The sequence below is a fragment of the Geotrypetes seraphini genome, chromosome 7 (assembly GCF_902459505.1).
Source record: "Geotrypetes seraphini chromosome 7, aGeoSer1.1, whole genome shotgun sequence".
NCBI lineage: Eukaryota > Metazoa > Chordata > Amphibia > Gymnophiona > Dermophiidae > Geotrypetes > Geotrypetes seraphini.
In genome coordinates this window covers 172,995,341-173,013,266 of record NC_047090.1, presented here as the reverse complement: position 1 = coordinate 173,013,266, position 17,926 = coordinate 172,995,341, and the positions used below count along the sequence as shown (strand labels likewise).

General features: G+C 47.6%; 1 protein-coding gene across 3 annotated transcripts in view; it reads right to left on the bottom strand.

The window, feature by feature from the left end:
* PRIMA1 (proline rich membrane anchor 1) overlaps positions 1-17,725 on the bottom strand; it is a 94,823-nt gene extending 77,098 nt beyond the window's left edge. Inside the window, exon 1 of one of the 3 annotated variants that reach the window (XR_004540137.1) lies at positions 17,318-17,722. Coding sequence is in view for 2 of the 3 variants with exons in the window: in XM_033952327.1 (XP_033808218.1) it covers positions 17,318-17,413 (96 nt within the window). In the remaining variant the exon portion in view is untranslated. Of the gene's footprint in view, positions 1-17,317 lie in introns of all 3 variants that reach the window. The other 2 variants (XM_033952327.1, XM_033952328.1) reach the window with 2 other exon arrangements.
* Between the last annotated feature and the right edge of the window lie 201 nt (positions 17,726-17,926).

Below are 17,926 nucleotides of genomic sequence, written 5' to 3'. Positions count from 1 at the left end.
GGGGGTGCAAAGTGAGTATTTCTGCGCTAGTTGGCGCATACACATTACTACACACTAATCGATTAGCGCACGAGTCCTTACCACCTTCAAAATGGGTGGCGGTAAGAGCTGATGCGCTATATTCTATTAATGGTTATGCGCTAACAGCAACATTAGCACATGGTCATTAATTCTGAAAACAGAAAATCGGCCATTTTGCTGCTGTGTTAAAAATGACCTTAGCGCACAGGAAAGACCCAGGCAATGGTTCGACCACGGCCATGTTTTTACTACAGCTTAGTAAAAGAACCCCATAGCCCAGGGCTTCCCAACCCAGTCAGGTTTTCAGGATTTCAACAATGAATATGCATGAGATAAATCTCCATGCGCTAACTCCATTGTGTGCAAATTTATCTCATGCATATTCATTGTAGATATCCTGAATATCTGGCTTGCTGGACATGTCCCAAGGATTGGGTTGAGAACCCTGCACTAATCTAATAAAAATTTATTTTCACATCACTTTTAAAGAGACGTATTGTTCAAAGATAAGTCTTATACATCTATATTAAGAGGGCGAATTTTGCGGGTCAGCTGGCTGTCAGTGCTTCGGGGACATTTAGAAAATTTGTACGGAAAATGAGGAAGCAGCTACATGGATTGAAAATTGAAATCTCTCTCTGCACTGCTGAAGCCACCCCTGACTATGCACCAGTTTTTTAATTCAAATTTCTATACTGTTCTCCCAAGGGAGATCAGAAGTTTACATGAATTTATTCAGGTACTAAAGCATTTTTCCCTGTCCAGTGGGCTCACAATCTATCTAATGTACCAGGGGCAATGGAGGGATTAAGTGACTTGCCCAGGGTCACAGGGAGCAGAGTGGGTTTGAACCCATAACCTGAGGCTGTAGCTTTAACCACTGCACCACTCTATAAATCAAAATGTAATAATAGTGAGCCAAGTATAGGACAATCAAGCCATTGTGACATCACTGATGAGGTTGGCTCTTAGGCATTGGTGGAAAGCACAGTTACTTACCGTAACAGGTGTTATCCAGGGACAGCAGGCAGATATTCTTAACACATGGGTGACGTCACCGACGGAGCCCTCGGTACGGACCTTTTTAACTAGAAGTTTCTAGTTGGCCGCACCGCGCGTGCGCGAGTGCCTTCCCGCCCGACGGAGGAGTGCGTGGTCCCCAGTTAGTATAAGCCAGCTAAGAAGCCAACCCGGGGAGGTGGGTGGGACGTAAGAATATCTGCCTGCTGTCCCTGGATAACACCTGTTACGGTAAGTAACTGTGCTTTATCCCAGGACAAGCAGGCAGCATATTCTTAACACATGGGTGACCTCCAAGCTAACAAAGAGGGAGGTGGGATGGTTGGCCATTAGGAAAATAAATTTTGTAACACAGATTGGCCGAAGTGTCCATCCCGTCTGGAGAATGCGTCCAGACAGTAGTGAGTAGTGAACGTGTGAACTGAGGACCAAGTGGCCGCCTTGCAGATTTCCTCGATGGGCGTGGAGCGGAGGAAAGCTACAGAAGCAGCCATAGCTCGGACCCTGTGGGCCGTGACAGTTCCATCCAGTGAGAGACCGGCCCGAGCGTAGCAGAAAGCAATACAGGCAGCAAGCCAATTGGAAAGTGTCCGTTTGGAGACAGGGCGACCCAAACGGTTGGGATCGAAAGACAAAAAGAGCTGAGGGGATGTCCGGTGAGCTCTGGTACGATCAAGATAGTAAGCAAGGGCACGCTTACAATCCAGCGTGTGCAACGCCTGTTCCCCAGGATGCGAGTGAGGCTTAGGGAAGAAGACGGGCAGCACAATGGACTGGTTAAGGTGAAAAGCCGAGACCACCTTGGGAAGGAATTTAGGGTGGGTACGCAGAACAACCTTGTCATGGTGAAAAACAGTGAAAGGTGGGTCGGCAACCAGTGCATGCAGTTCGCTAACCCTCCTGGCAGAGGTGATGGCAATTAGGAAAAGCACCTTCCAGGTAAGAAGCCTGAGCGAAGTTGTGGCAAGAGGCTCAAACGGAGGTTTCATGAGGGCTGAGAGAACCACATTCAGGTCCCAGACGACAGGAGGAGGTTTGAGAGGCGGTTTGAGATTGAAGAGCCCTCTCATAAATCTGGAAACCAGAGGATGAGCCGTGAGGGGTTTTCCGAGAATAGGCTCATGAAACGCAGTGATGGCACTGAGGTGGACTCTGATGGAGGTAGTTTTGAGGCCAGCATTGGACAGTGAGAGCAAATATTCCAAGACAGTTTCCACCGCTAAGGAGGTGGGTTCCTGACGATGCCGGAGACACCACGAGGAGAATCTGGTCCACTTCTGATGGTAACATTGGAGAGTGGCCGGTTTCCTGGAGGCGTCCAAAATGAGGCGGACCGGTTGAGATAGATTCTCTGGAGAGGTCAGCCCGAGAGAAACCAAGCTGTCAGGTGGAGCGAAGACAGATTGGGATGCAGTAGAGACTGATGCTGCTGCGTAAGTAGAGTAGGAAACACAGGAAGTAGAATGGGTTCCCTGGAGCTGAGTTGGAGCAGGAGTGAGAACCAGTGTTGGCGAGGCCACCGAGGGGCGATAAGAATCATGGTGGCGTGATCCTTGCGGAGTTTGGACAAGGTCCGCAACATCAGAGGAAGTGGAGGGAAGGCATACAGGAACCGATCCCTCCAATCGAGCAGGAATGCATCCGGAGCCAGACGGTGAGGAGAGAAGAGTCTGGAACAGAATTGGGGCAGCTGATGATTGTGAGGTGCTGCAAAGAGGTCCACCTGCGGAGTGCCCCATCGAGCAAAGATGGATAGCAGAGTCGGAGGGTCCAACGTCCACTCGTGAGGTTGAAGGATGCGGCTGAGATTGTCGGCCAGAGAGTTCTGTTCGCCCTGGATATAGACCGCCCTGAGAAAGAGATTGCGGTCCGTGGCCCAGGTCCAGATGCGCAGAGCCTCCAAACAAAGGGGGCGAGATCCGGTGCCGCCTTGCTTGTTTATGTAGTACATGGCGACTTGATTGTCTGTGCACAGGAGGAGGACTTGAGGGCAGAGAAGATGTTGGAAAGCCTTGAGGGCGTAGAACATGGCTCTGAGTTCCAGGAAATTGATGTGATGACGACGCTCCTGTGGGGTCCAAAGTCCCTGGGTGCGTAGATCTCCCAGGTGAGCTCCCCACGCGTAGGGGGACGCATCTGTGGTGATGATCATAGAGTGGGGGGGCAGATGAAAGAGTAGACCCCTGGAAAGATTTGAGGAGTTCAACCACCATTGGAGAGATTGCTGAAGAGATGATGTCACAGAGACGGGATGAGAAAGAAGATCCGAAGTCTGTGACCATTGGGTGGCGAGAGTCCACTGAGGCGTACGAAGGTGGAGACGTGCCAGAGGAAGGACATGCACCGTCGAGGCCATGTGACCCAGGAGGACCATCATCTGTCGGGCAGGAATGGAGGGATGCATGAGCACCTGACGGCAGAGATGGAGCAGGGTCCGCTGGCGATCGGAGGGGAGAAAGGCCCTCATCAGCGTGGTGTCCAGAACTGCTCCAATGAATTGAAGTCGCTGGGTGGGAAGCAGATGCGACTTGGGGTAGTTGATCTCGAACCCCAGGAGGTGGAGGAGAGAGATGGTGTGATGAGTAGCTTGTAGCACGAGTTGAGATGAAGGTGCTTTCACCAACCAATCGTCCAAGTAGGGGAACACCTGGAGGTTGTGAGACCTGAGGAAGGCCGCTACCACTATAAGGCACTTGGTGAAGACCCTGGGGGAGGAAGCGAGGCCGAACGGTAGCACCTTGTACTGATAGTGGTGGTGCAGTACCTGGAACCGCAGGTAGCGGCGAGAACTCTGATTGATGGAGATGTGAGTGTAGGCCTCTTTGAGGTCCAGGGAACATAGCCAGTCGTGTTGAGAAAGAAGAGGGTAAAGCGTGGCAAGGGAGAGCATTCTGAACTTCTCCTTGACCAGACACTTGTTGAGATCCCTTAGATCGAGAATGGGACGGAGGTCTCCCGTCTTTTTGGGAACCAGGAAGTAGCGGGAGTAGAATCCCTGACCCCTTTGATCTGGAGGTACTTCTTCGATGGCGTTGAGAAGGAGGAGGGATTGAACTTCCCTCAGGAGGAGGGGGGTTTGAGATGAGTGTGAAGCAGACTCTACGGGAAGGTTGTCTGGTGGAAGAGTCTGGAAGTTGAGAGAGTAGCCGTGGCGGATGATGTTGAGGACCCACTGGTCCGACGTGATGACTTCCCAACGGCTGGAGAAAATGGTGAGACGACCCCCGATAGGCTGTGGAAGAGGCAGTGAGGGAGGATGACTGGCTATGCCCTGGAGAGAAGAGTCAAAAGGGCTGAGACTGTTTAGCAGGCTGAGGCGGCTTAGAGGGTTGAGTGGCCTGAGATCGAGCCTGGGCATGGTGCTGCTGTTGACGAGGTCGCCGAGATTGTAGGGGGGGCGGATTGAGTGGCCTGGCTGAGAACCTCCGCTGGTAAGAAGATTGAGGCCGATAGGGTCGAGCAGGCGGAGCCTTCTTTTTTGGCTTGATCAAGGTGTCCCACCTGGTCTCATGGGCCGAGAGTTTCTGGGTGGTGGAATCCAGGGACTCTCCAAAGAGTTCATCCCCGAGACAGGGGGCGTTGGCCAAACGATCCTGGTGGTTGACGTCCAGGTCGGAGACTCTGAGCCAGGCTAGTCGACGCATGGCTACAGCCATGGCAGAGGCCCGAGAGGTGAGCTCGAAGGAGTCATATATTGAGCGGACCATGTATTTTCGCATCTGGAGAAGACCAGAGATGTGTTGTTGGAATAGCGGGACCTTGCGCTCAGGAAGGTACTTCTGAAGGGTAGACAGTTGTTGGACCAAGTGTTTTAGGTAGAAAGAAAAATGGAAGGAGTAGTTGTTTGCCCTGTTGGCCAGCATGGCATTTTGGTAAAGCCTCTTGCCAAATTTGTCCATGGTCTTACCTTCTCTGCCAGGAGGGGTAGAGGCATAGACACTGGAGCCCTGGGTCTTTTTCAAAGTGGATTCCACTAAAAGGGACTCATGGGGCAATTGAGATTTGTCAAATCCAGGTATAGGGATGACCCGGTAAAGGTTGTCCAGCTTACGGGGGGCTCCCGGTACCGTGAGGGGAGTTTCCAAGTTCTTGTAGAACGTTTCCCGTAGGATGTCATGTACGGGAAGCTTGAGGAACTCCTTAGGAGGTTGCTCAAAATCTAAAGCCTCTAGAAAGGCTTGAGACTTTTTCGAGTCAGATTCTAGTGGAAGGGATAGGGCAGCAGACATTTCTCTCAGAAATTTAGTGAATGAGGACTGCTCCGGTTTAGAGGTGGCATCGGGTGCCGATGGTTCCTCATCAGATGAGGAGGGATCCTCCTCGGTACCGAGGGGAGTCTCCTCCCACAAATCAGGGTCTCTGACCTCTGGTGCATGTCGAGACACCGGGGTGGAGGGCGCGGTGTGGCGAGTCTTGGACAAAGACTTACCAGAGCGCACTGAAACGGTACCAGGGGAGGACGATCGGCGTCGTTCTCGGTCCCGAGAAGAATGCCGTACCACCTGGTGCCGAGAAGGATCCACATTGGTCTGAGAATGAACCACCGGATCGGCGTGAAGTTGTTGAGCCGAAAGGATCGGCATAGAGGTGTTTACCGGTACCGAAGGAGTGGACACCGGGGGCTCGGTGCGGGGCTCGGGCCGGTCTGGTACCGGAAGGAGCGGTGCCAGGATAGAGGGTAACAGCTGTTCAAGTTGTTTCTTCAACTGTTCCTGAAGCTGAGCTTTGAGAATGACCGAGATACGGTCATCTAGGGGTGGCATCGGAACCGCTTTCTTTTTCTTCGGTTCCTTGGATGCCGCTCCACGCCCCGGCGATGAGGAGGCCGATGACGAGGCACTCACCGATATCGGGGCGGTGCGTTTGCGGGACCGGTGCGATGCCGGTAGGGACGGTGTCGCCACCGTAGCTGGAGGGCGCTCGAGGGAAGAGGAAGGCTTCTTAGCCGGCTTACCTGGCGCCAGAGACGCCGATGTGGGGTCGGGCGGTGTCGAAGTAGACGGTGCCGATTTCTGTGGTACCGCTGTCGATGTCGAGGAGTCCATCGCCGACTCGGTGCCGAAAAGAAGAGTTTGTTGGATTCTTCGGTTTTTAAGCGTTCGTTTTTGCAGAGTGGCACAGCGGGTGCAGGAGTCTGCCCGATGCTCCGGACCCAATTGTGTGGGTCAGAAACACCAATTGTGTGGGTCAGAAACGGAGATCGGGCGTGCACACCGCTGGCACTTCTTAAAACCGACCTGCGGGGGCATGAAGGGGAAGATAGCCTCCGCAAAATCGAAGTCCGAGGCCTGTATAATGGCAACAGGCCCCGCCGGGGCAAAAACGAAAGAAAAAGGAAAAATGAAAGTTTTTTTTTTTTTTTTTTGCAAATCAAAGAAAAAGTAAACCCGAAGGTAAAGAGAGAAAAAATTAGGAAAAAAACGCGAGCGGGAAGGCGAAAAAGTGATTTCAACGGCCGTTGAAAAAATACACGCGTCTTCTTCGCTCCGCGGAAACGAAGAAACTGGGGACCACGCACTCCTCCGTCGGGCGGGAAGGCACTCGCGCACGCGCGGTGCGGCCAACTAGAAACTTCTAGTTAAAAAGGTCCGTACCGAGGGCTCCGTCGGTGACGTCACCCATGTGTTAAGAATATGCTGCCTGCTTGTCCTGGGATAATGAGGTATTATGATGTCACAATACCAGCTCTGGTTTTTAGAGGCTGAAACTTTTCGCATGATTTATTTATTAAATTTTCCATACTGTTCTCCCAGGGGAGCGCAGAGCAGTTTACATGAATTTATTCAGGTACTCAAGCATTTTTCAAGTTTCAAGTTTATTTATTCTTGATGAATCGCCTATATAAATTGCTAGGCGATGTACAATGAAATAACATGTATTAATAAATGAAACAAGTACAGTATTAATCGTGACATAAAAAACAAATGTGTTGTTAGTTAAAATATAACATCCTTTACAAACTGATTGTAAACCTAATTTTAAAATAATGTGTGGGTAAAACATACGAGACATGTGTGGTTAAGTGGGGGAGTAGTTACAGTTTTTGATAGAAGAGAAGAGAAAACATAAAAGGGAAAAACAAAAGGTGGGTAATAATGGACTCACAATCTATCTAATGTACCGGGGGCAATGAAATCCCAGATGCTTGGCCCCGCTACGTTCTGCTCCGGCTGTGCCCCGTTACGCCCCCCAAGCCCCGCCCTGTCCACCTTCAGCCCCACCCCGTTCTTCCCCAAGTCCCACCCCCAAAAGCCTCCTCTCATTATTCTTGACCTCCGGACCCTCCACACACGGCCAGAGCTTTCCAAAAAACCAGATAACTGCTGGGCTTTGGAAAGTCTGTCTAGGTACCCGGACAGTCTTCTAAACATAGGACAAGTCTGGATTTTCCCAGACGTCTGCTAACCCTCTTAAACCTGGATGCCTATGGGGCCGTTTTACAAAGATGCGGCAAAATGTGGCCTCGGCACACCCTTATGCAGGTCTTTCCTACTCAATAAGGCCATTTTCCAATTTAATAGCCATTGGTGTGTGGCCATTAACAAAAATTAGCACATGACCCCTCACTGCTACCTATTTGGCAGGCAGTAACGGCCAGATTCTATAAACGGCGCATAAGCACGCCTCCTAAGGAAGAGAAAAGGGAGTTTTCAAAGCACTGAAGACTGCATAGTCTGTGAAGAGAGAGGAAGAACAAGAGAGTGCAGACCAAGGAACATCCTATATATCCTAAAACCAGGCTACTCCTAAGAATATCTACAAGGAGGAGACTGGGGCTAGTAGAGAGGGTTCAATATAAGAGATGTATAGAATACAAAGAGTAGTGGATGTCCATGAGCAGGTGAAACCCAAGATGATAATGAACTTTACATAAGAACTGCCAGACCTAGACAGACCGAAGGTCCACCGAGCCCAGAATCCTGTTTCCAACAGTGCCCAACCCAGGTCCCAAATACCTGACAGAAACCCAAAGAGTGGCAACATTCCAGAGCTTAGACTGTGATGTCACAATGCATCATTCCACCAATGCCTAAGTGTCAAACTTATCAGTTATGTCACAATGGCTTGATTGTCCTATACTGTACTTGGCTCACAAAAGAATAGCTATACTTCTTTGGATAAATATAAAAGTCATCTTTTTTTTATCATGACGGGAATAGCTATTCAAATGGTTACACATAATTGGAAGAGCTATGACAGACTGAATTACACGTTTTAGTGGACAAATGTTTGTACCACGTAAAATATGAGAGAATGAATGCGGAGTGTTTGGGATTTAGTAGTATATGTAATAGAGTGTGGAGCCCATTGACTGTATTGTTACATCGTAATAATTGTCATGTATTTCTTTATTTATTGGTTGTTGTTGGTTTTCCTTACATATCCAGGGGAGGGGAGGGGGAGGGAAATGTATTTTGATTATTAAAATTACTTAATTATAATTTTATAAACACATAATTGTCTTCTTGTATTAATAATTGGGAGGAGGGGGAAGAAAATTATTGTTATATGTATAAATTGTGTATTTAATAGTGTATTTTATGAAATATTTATTTTCAAGTAATTGTATTGCACTGTCAAAGTTTAAAAATCAATAAAGATTTATTTAAAAAAAAAAAAAAAAAAAAGAATAGTTATACTGGTTCAGACCAATAGTCCATCTATCCCACTATCCTGTTCCCAACAGTGGCCAACCTAGATCCCAAGTAGCAAAACAGATTTTATGCTGCTTATCCTATACCTATCCTATACCTTGGTGTGATATATAGACCTCCCAGGCAATAGGAGGACAAAGACATGGAATTAATCGAGGACATAGAGAATATCATACTGCGTGGGGACTCAGTAATGCTAGGAGACTTCAACATGCCAGATGCAAATTGGAACACACTCTCTGCGACTACGGGTAGCAGCAAAAGAATATTAAACTCCATAAAGGGTGCACGTCTCAAGCAATTGGTATTGGAGCCCACCAGGGACAAGGCGTTACTAGACCTAGTTCTCACCAACGGAGATAGCGTCACGGAAGTCTCAGTAGGAGACATACTGGCCTCCAGCGACCATAATATGGTATGGCTCAACCTCAAGAAAGGATTCCCAAAAACAAACACCACAAGGGTTCTTAACTTTAGAGGCACAGACTTCAACCGCATGGGAGATTTCATCCATCAGGAGCTACATAAACAAGCAAAAACTGACAATGTGGAGGATATGTGGTCGTCTCTGAAGTCCATACTACACGAAGCAACAGACCGATACATAAAGACAGTAAGTAAACGCAGGAGAAACAAAAGACCCCAATGGTTCAGTAAATAAATTTCAGACCTAGTTAAACAGAAAAAAGACGCATTTATCGCCTACAAACATTTAGGCAGAGAGGGGGCAAAAGAGGACTATCTAGACAGATCTAAAGCTGTCAAAACAGCAGTCAGAGAGGCCAAACTCCGAATGGAGGAAGAGCTAGCACGGAAAATTAAGAAAGGGGATAAATCTTTCTTCAGCTATATTAGTGACAGAAAAAGAAACAAAGATGGGATAGTACGCCTGAAGCAATCGGACGGTAACTTTGCAGAATCAGACTCTGAGAAGGCAGAATTACTAAACCAATACTTCTGTTCAGTGTTCACCCAAGAAGCGCCGGGAGCTGGTCCACAGCTGCAGACGGGAGATAACCGGAAAGACCCGTTTCAAGATTTCGAATTTACGCCCAGTAGTGTCTACAATGAACTATCAAGACTCAAAGTAAACAAAGCCATGGGACCTAAATCCTAAAATCCTGTTTAGATAATTGCAGAGTTTGGCTGGCAAGACAGGGGGACATAGAGGGGCTGAGCATTGGATTAAACATGGGCAAATATAGGGTAGAGAATTACAAACTTAAAAGTCATTAAAATGTCTTCATTCCCCCTATGTTTCAGCAAGATCAACCTTCCCTTCCATGCCTCCCACCCCACTAGCCTAGGAGTGTTCCACTACGTTTAGACTGCCCTTCCTGGGAGCAGCCAAATTTAATGTTCAATAATTTTTATTGAGTTTTAAAAATAAAATATACATAACAAAAATCTTACAAAGAATATCATCTCAACTCAGCCAAATTTAAAAGGCAAGCAGTCGTTATAGCGGACTAACTGTATCTTGTATTGAGGAGATTTCTTTTAAAGAATTTGGGTCTTTGTATTTCATCTACACGATATTTTTTTCCTGTTTGACTTGTAATGATGTCAAATGTTAAAATACAAATAAAGAATTATAAAAGGCAAGCAGTCTACCCTTCACCTCTCAAGAGCAGAGCACAGGAAGGAGATCAGGAGTAAACAAGGTGCAGATAAAAGAAATGTGGTGCGCTAACCGATTAGTGGACGCAAACTGATTTGGCGAGCGCTAAACGCTAACGCGCCCATAGAATATAATGGACGCGTTAGCGTTTAGCGCACCTTAGTAAAAGAAGGGGTTAGGCCCTCTTTTACAAAGGTGCACTAAGCGTATTAGCGCGCGTTTAACGTGCGCTAAATCAACACGTGTGCTAATCGCTAACGCGTCGATAGGATAACTTGCACGTGTTAGCGTTTAGCATGTGTTTAGCACGCACTAATATTTAGCGTGCACTAAAAAGCATAGTGCACCTTTGTAAAAGAGGGGGGTTAGGCCCTCTTTTACAAAGGTGCGCTAAGCGTATTAGCGCGCATTTAGCGTGCGCTAAATCAACACATGTGTTAATCGCTAACGCGTCGATAGGATAACTTGCACGTGTTAGCGTTTAGCATGTGTCTAGCGCGCACTAATATTTAGCGTGCACTAAAAAGCATAGCGCACCTTTGTAAAAGAGGGGGTTGGGCTTTTGACCCTTGTTGTTAACTGTTTGTTACCCGTTCTGGGCTCCTCAGAGAGGATGGGATTTAAATCGAACTAAATAAATAAATAACTCTAGGCCAAAAGGTAGATGATTTGGAATCAACAGACTACAACATTTTAGAAACTAAGGATTGCTTTTACTAAGCTGCAATATACGATGGCCGTAGCAAGGATATTGTAATGAACCATCTAGATCAGGGGTCTCAAAGTCCTTCCTTGAGGGCCGCAATCCAGTCGGGTTTTCAGGATTTCCCCAATGAATATGCATGAGATCTATGTGCATGCACTGCTTTCAATGCATATTCATTGGGGAAATCCTGAAAACCCGACCGGATTGCGGCCCTCAAGGAGGGACTTTGAGATCCCTGATCTAGATCATTATAGTATTATTTCAAATTATTTGGTTATCTAACTTTTTCTCTTAATTGTAATTTTTTTTAATTTTTTGTAAAACGCATAGAACTTTACGGCCCTGTGGTATATAAATTTATTATTATTATTATGGCCTTATGTGAGTTTTTCCTATACACTATGAAACATTTTTACTGCGGCCGGAAAGTGATTTTTCCATTTTCCCTATCGATGGCCACACGATAATATTCAGTATACAATAAAAATCAATACTCCACTCGTATGAAACGATCTATATTCTGTCAGTCATTCTTATATTCTTCTTAAACCAGTTGATTAATCATGTGTTGACTATTTCTTAAGCATTTTTTTAAAGCACACTGTTTATGCAGGAAAAGGCCTCATTGTTAAGGATTTCTACGCTTATACTCTCATCGACATTCACTGTCAGCGTAGATATAGTCCGAAAGTATATTCTATACTACAATCATTGGCAAAAAAACCTGCTTAGTGCATTTTTACTATTAGTCTTTAACTTATAACTCTAACTATTTTTAACTTATTTTATCTTTTTTTCTTAATTGTAACTTGTGATTAATATATTCAACATGGAGCTCTGAATACAGACCACTTCACAGTTTGAAAACACTAACAGAGGTTTACTTATCTTTAGTGTTTGTAGTTGTTCAGTTTTCAATCATAGATTGGGGAGAGTGTGGCGCAGTGGTTAAAAGCTACAGCTTCAGCACCCTGAGGTTATGGGTTCAAACCCACGCTGTTCCTTGTGACCCTGGGCAAGTCACTTAATCCCCCCATTGCCCCAGGTACATTAGATAGATTGTGAGCCCACCGGGACAGACAGGGAAAAATGCTTGAGTACCTGAATAAATTCATGTAAACCGTTCTGAGCTCCCCTGGGAGAAATTTCATTTACTGTGTGCCACCACAAACTACCGGAACCAGGACTGGAGCTGTTCCCTGCTCTCGGAGCTGGAACTGGAGCCGACGTGGCCGGCGTTTCGTGGACCGTTAGTTTGTCCACTGCTTCAGGGCCAATTTTAGGGCACAATAGTATTGCCTCCTTATCTTCTGTCAGAAATTTTTCAAACACACGATAATATTGCCATTAGTGTTAGGCCATTTCACAAAAATTGGCATATGAGCCCTTATCAAAATCTATTCTGAGGCCCTGATCCTATAAACGGCGCTTGCGGTCAGGCACCTAAATCAGTAGCACCGGTTGATTTAGGCACCTAACAAAAATTTTTTAATTGGCTTAATTGGCGCTGTTCGCCGGCGCAAGCGGCGACTCCAACCTGCTGCTCACGCCAGCTCTCCCTCTGACGTCGCTTCCGGGTCCCGTGTCTGAGAAGTGACGTCAGAGGAACAGCCGACACCAGCGCGGGCAGAAAGTTAAGCTCTGGAGCGCGTTGCCAGAGGATGTGGTAAGAGCGGATAGCCTAGCTGGTTTTAAGAAAGGTTTGGACAAGTTCCTGGAGAAAAAGTCCATAGTCTGTTATTGAGACAGACATGGGGAAGCCACTGCTTGACCTGGCTCTGTAGCATGGAATGTTGCTACTCTTTGGGATTCCAGAATCTTGCTATTCTTTAAGTTTCTGAATGGAATGTTGCTACTCCTTGGATTTTGGCCAGATACTAGTGGCCTGGATGGCCACTGTGAGAACGGGCTACTGGGCTTGATGGACCATTGGTCTGACCCAGTAAGACTATTCTTAGGTTCTTAGTTTCTTAAGTTGGTGATGCTGCTCACGCCAGGGAAGTTAAAGAGGTACGGGGGAAGGGAAGAGGTGCGCGTGGGGGGTGGGGGGCAGAGAAGAGAGTGGGGGAGGGGCATCACCACCACCCCAGGCACCTCTCACCTTCACTAAGCCACTGGGTAGCTATCTATATCAGGGTGCCTACCAGTGCCTACGCAACAAATAGACATGGTTAGGGGTGAATTTGGAGCATTTGGGGCATGGATCGAGTTAGGTGCCACTAGGCACCTACCTTAGTTGCAATCATTTAAGCCAAGAAAACTCTGGTCTAAATGGTGGCGCACCTACGGATTTAGGCCCAGATTCTCTAACCAGTGTTGATTTTTTAGGCACTGGTAGGCACCCAAGCTCTGTTAAAAAAAAAAAAACAAACGTTTAAATGGCGATTTTAACTGAGTTTCAAGGCACCTAACGGCACCTAAAAATTTTGGCCCCAGAATTGTGCATCGGTAGGCACTTTAGGCGGCCAAATGCCACTGTAGGCGTGACTGATGCTGGAAGTGGCGTTAGGTGGCCTAAGGCGCCTACGGACGTGTGATTCACATCAAAGAGTAGGCGCAGGGCATGTAGACCTGGAACACCCTGGCCTACATTTCCAGCGCCTGCCTTTGCCGGAGGCGCGATTCTGAATCCGGCGCCATGGCGTGATTGACATGTGATCAGTGGCCGATTTTAAGGCAGCCACTGACAGCGGCACCAGTTGCAGAATCCGGGCCTTAATGCCCACTGGCATCTAGGGCCACTTTCCGCGGTTCTATAAATGGCTCCTAGCGGCTGATTGACAACCACGCCAAACAGCGCGTAAGTCCTAAGTGCCATTTATAGAATCAGCGCCTTAGCGCTTTTTTTTTTTTTTTTCAATGCCGATTTTTTGGCTCCATATACTGAATTCAGTCCTAAGTGTTCTTCCAAGTACAAAACATTTGTTAGCTGAAATATAAGCATTTAAATATATAAACACCTACCCGTAGTTTATATTTCTGCAGTTATTATAAAAACAAAAATAAAACACACACAGGCCTTAAGGGCAAGGAGGTGAGGAATGGCCTAGTGGTAGAGCTGCTGCCTGAGCAACCCGAGGTTGTGAGATCATAAGAACATAAGAATTGCCAAACTGGGACAGACCGAAGGTCCATCAAGCCCAGAATCCTGTTTCCAACAGTGGCCAACCCAGATCCCAAGTACCCGGCAGAAACCCAAAGAGCAGCAACATTCCAGAGCTCAGATTGTGATGTCATAACACCTCATTCCACCATTGCCTAAGAGTCAACCTCATCAGTGATGTCACAATGGCTTGACTGTCCTGTACTTGGCTCACATAAGAATATGAGCTGCCATACTGGGACAAACCGAAGGTCCATCAAGCCCAGGATCCTGTTTCCAACAGTGGCCAACCCAGGTCTCAAGTACCTAGATCCAGCAGAGTTCTTTGTGACCCTGGGCAAAGTCACTTAATCCTGCATTGCACCTGTATATATGTAAATCACTTTGAATCTGCCTTCATGTTTCTATGTCTACGTCTATCTCCCCTTCTATATTTGTGCCAGTGATTGGGGGCCACAAGCAAGGCACCTTAATTGCCACTTACACATGTACTTGCCTCTAAGCACTAATCAGCAAAGGCACACATAAGTGGCATCGTGCACACTTGCAAAAGGGTGTTCATGTGGGCAGATCTTGAGCTTGGCATAACTGTGTCTCACACTGATGCATGGACCTTATAGTAGAGGCCGATCAAATTTCAGTTTCAGCCAAAAATGCCTGTGCACTTTCAACTGAAACCGATTCTCTCTCCCTGCCTCCCCCACAATCACTCTCCCCCCGCCACGTCTCATTCAACCACCTGAACACCCCTTCCTGGGCCTACCTTAGGAAGCCTAAGTGATCTAGTGGCCCCTTCAAGGGCATAAATGACCCCACTCATTTTTGCCCCCGAAGAGGCCACTAGACCACTAGGGCTTCCTAAGGTAGGCCTGGGGAGGGCCTACAGGTGGGATGGGGAAGTGGAGAGTTAGGGGGGGCCGCTGCCACCACTAATGGGTTTTTTTGGCCAAGTGTGGGAGGGTAATTTTGTTTTTTGCCGAAATGAAGCAGTTACAGTTTTAGGCATAGACAGCGGAACGCTGCTTGGTTTGGGGGGGAGGGGCCCAGGAGCTCCATCCAAGCCCCACGGAATCCTACAGTGCGGACTCTCCCCAGCTCCCGAATCCCCACCTACTTTCTCCCGGCACTGTACTTTTAAATCTTCCGGCAGCTGCCACGCAGCGTCAGCGAGCAATCCTGCTCCCGGAAGTAGAATGAAGTGCTCCGGGGCAGGCTTGCTCACTGACGCTGCGCGGCAGCTGCCGGAAGATTTAAAAATTAGAACACCAGGAAGCGAGTGAGAGAGCGGGCACCAATCGAGAGACCACCAATCTTTGGAGAGGCCACGGCGACGCCTATGTAGCTTCAGGTTTGGCAAAAAACTGAAGATCCTGGTTTCAGTCTGGCTCTCCCTTATAGATTATTATAAGATGCGCATTTATCTTGCTGAATTTCCACAAGCCCATTCACGCCAGCCACTGGACTCTCGTAACTGAGCACGCATACAATTTAGCACGGCAGTGCCTGTCTGCATTAGAATTCTCTAAACAAATCTGGGCCCCTAGACGCTGTTAAAGGATTTGCGTTGCAATCAGGCACCCAATGTGGGCACCAATGCCTAGAATTACTACCCTTGTATATACAGTGGTACCTTGGTTTGCGAGCATAATTCGTTCTAGAAGCATGCTCGGAATCCAAAGCGCTCTTATATCAAAGCAAATTTCCCCATAGGAAATAATGGAAACTTGGGACGATTCGTTCCACATCCCCAAAACTTTAACAGATAATACAATACTGTACGTACTTGTATTGCAAGATCTCACTTTTTTTCGAACAGTCACTACACTGCGGGTGAATTGGGCATGATGCTTTTATTACATGATGCTTTTATTACGTTCAGCCGCGCTCAGCGTGAGATGTGCGTATGTTGTGTGCACTCGACCTGCGGGTGCATGTACTACGTTCAGACACGATCAGAGATGCAACACGCATATATGGTGCGTATTTGATGCGACTCACGTATATGTGCTCGTACTGCAAGACAACGCTCGTTTATCGAGTTAAAATTTAAGAAAATGTTTTGTTCGTCTTGCAAAACACTCATAAGCCACGTTACTCGCTATCCAAGGTTTGACTGTATACTAATCAACGCTTAATCTAATTGGTCTAGCAAAAGTGCTTCTTTGCATGTTTAAGCATGAAGAGATTCTAATTGTGGATCCTCATTGGAGGTCAGTATAGAGTGGAACCATTACAACCGTTGACCTGCACTCATAAATCTTATGCCAAGATATAAAATATTAACACTTTCATACTCCCCTTGCTCCCAATTAGTAAACAGATTATTCTTTTTTATAAAATGACATCCTTATTCACTTCTGAAGCAAACCTTGCAGAATTCCTTTGGCTTATAACTTACTGAAAAGGCAGATACAGGACAGCCACTGTACTTTGGATCTCCCGGAGGGTATTTAGAATGGGGGAAAATACAAGATCTGTGAGGAGCTTGCCAGTTGATTGCAACTGATATGTTTTTGAGAAACAGCATTTTGCCTATTAAGGGCTTATTATTTCCAAAGTAGATTTTATTACTAGAAAATTAAACATGGAGGGGGGGAATCAGTCTATGCGTCTCTGTTACTGTCATTGATCTAATTAGCTCTCCCCGATCATTTAAGTCCTCCAGTCGCAAGATATTAGGGTCTGATCTGTGGGCGCCCCCCCCCCCTCCCGTGTGAATTCTCGGTTCCTGCTGCTGCTACACGGTACCGAGTAATTCACATCTTCACCTGAGTTCTGTCTGTTTTGGTGATTTATTTATGCATAAAATCACTTAGGGCAATTACATGTTAGAAACCTCCCAAAGGCAACACTTTTCTTTCTTAGAACAAAACCCCAGCATGGATTGCAAGACTTACAAGTTTTTAGACCCAGTGCTACGGCCGATAAATTGCCTCGGACAAGCCCTTGAGGTAGCAAATGATAGCTGAGCCCTAAAATCGAATCGATTTTTTTTAAAAAATCTCCCGGTATCGCAGGAGGGGGGGGATATAAATGCGTTATCACACCACCCTGCCTTCTGAACGCCAGACAAGATCATAGGGGTCGGATGCACCATACTTCCCTTTCGAGCCGTCTATGTGTGCCTCGCTTACTGTGCTGTGGGGGCCACATTTACCCGGGGAAACCCCCCCCCCCCCCCCGCCGCTTACCTGAGTAAGAGCCCAGAGGGGCAGCAGCGCCCAGCGAAGCAGAAGGGAAGGCCGGGGAGAGCGGGGCAGCAGCAGCAGCAGCGCCCTGCTCAGCATCACTCCTCGGGGCGCTCTTCTCGCAGACCTGTGCAGCAGACGAAAGAGAAAGTGACAGCGGCGGCACGCGGACAGCCCCGCGCGCGCTCTCCCCCGCCGGGGCCACCCCGCGTGCCGCCAACTTCAGCGCGCGTGAGCCCGGCTCTCGCTGGCGCGCGGCCAGTGCAGGGGCCCCGGAAGGGGGGGGGGGAGGGATTTAGCACCCACCAGGTCTCTGGGGTTCTTCCCGCCATTATTGGCTCGTGAGGTGGAGATTCCCCTCCTCCCCCCCCCCCCTTCCAAGGAACTCCCAAGCTTCCTCTGGCCTCCGCTTTCTACCCCTTGAGCAAAGGACGAAATCTCTTACCCTTCCAGGGGATCGATTTGGGCTTTGCAAAGTTGCTCTTTTCCTCACATGTCTTGGCTCGGTCTCGAAGTTCTAGATATAAGAGAGAAATATTGGCCAGTTTTCACCCGGTCCCAGGCGGGGGGGGGGGAAAAACTTTCCAATTGTCTCTCGGGTAAAATCTCTCT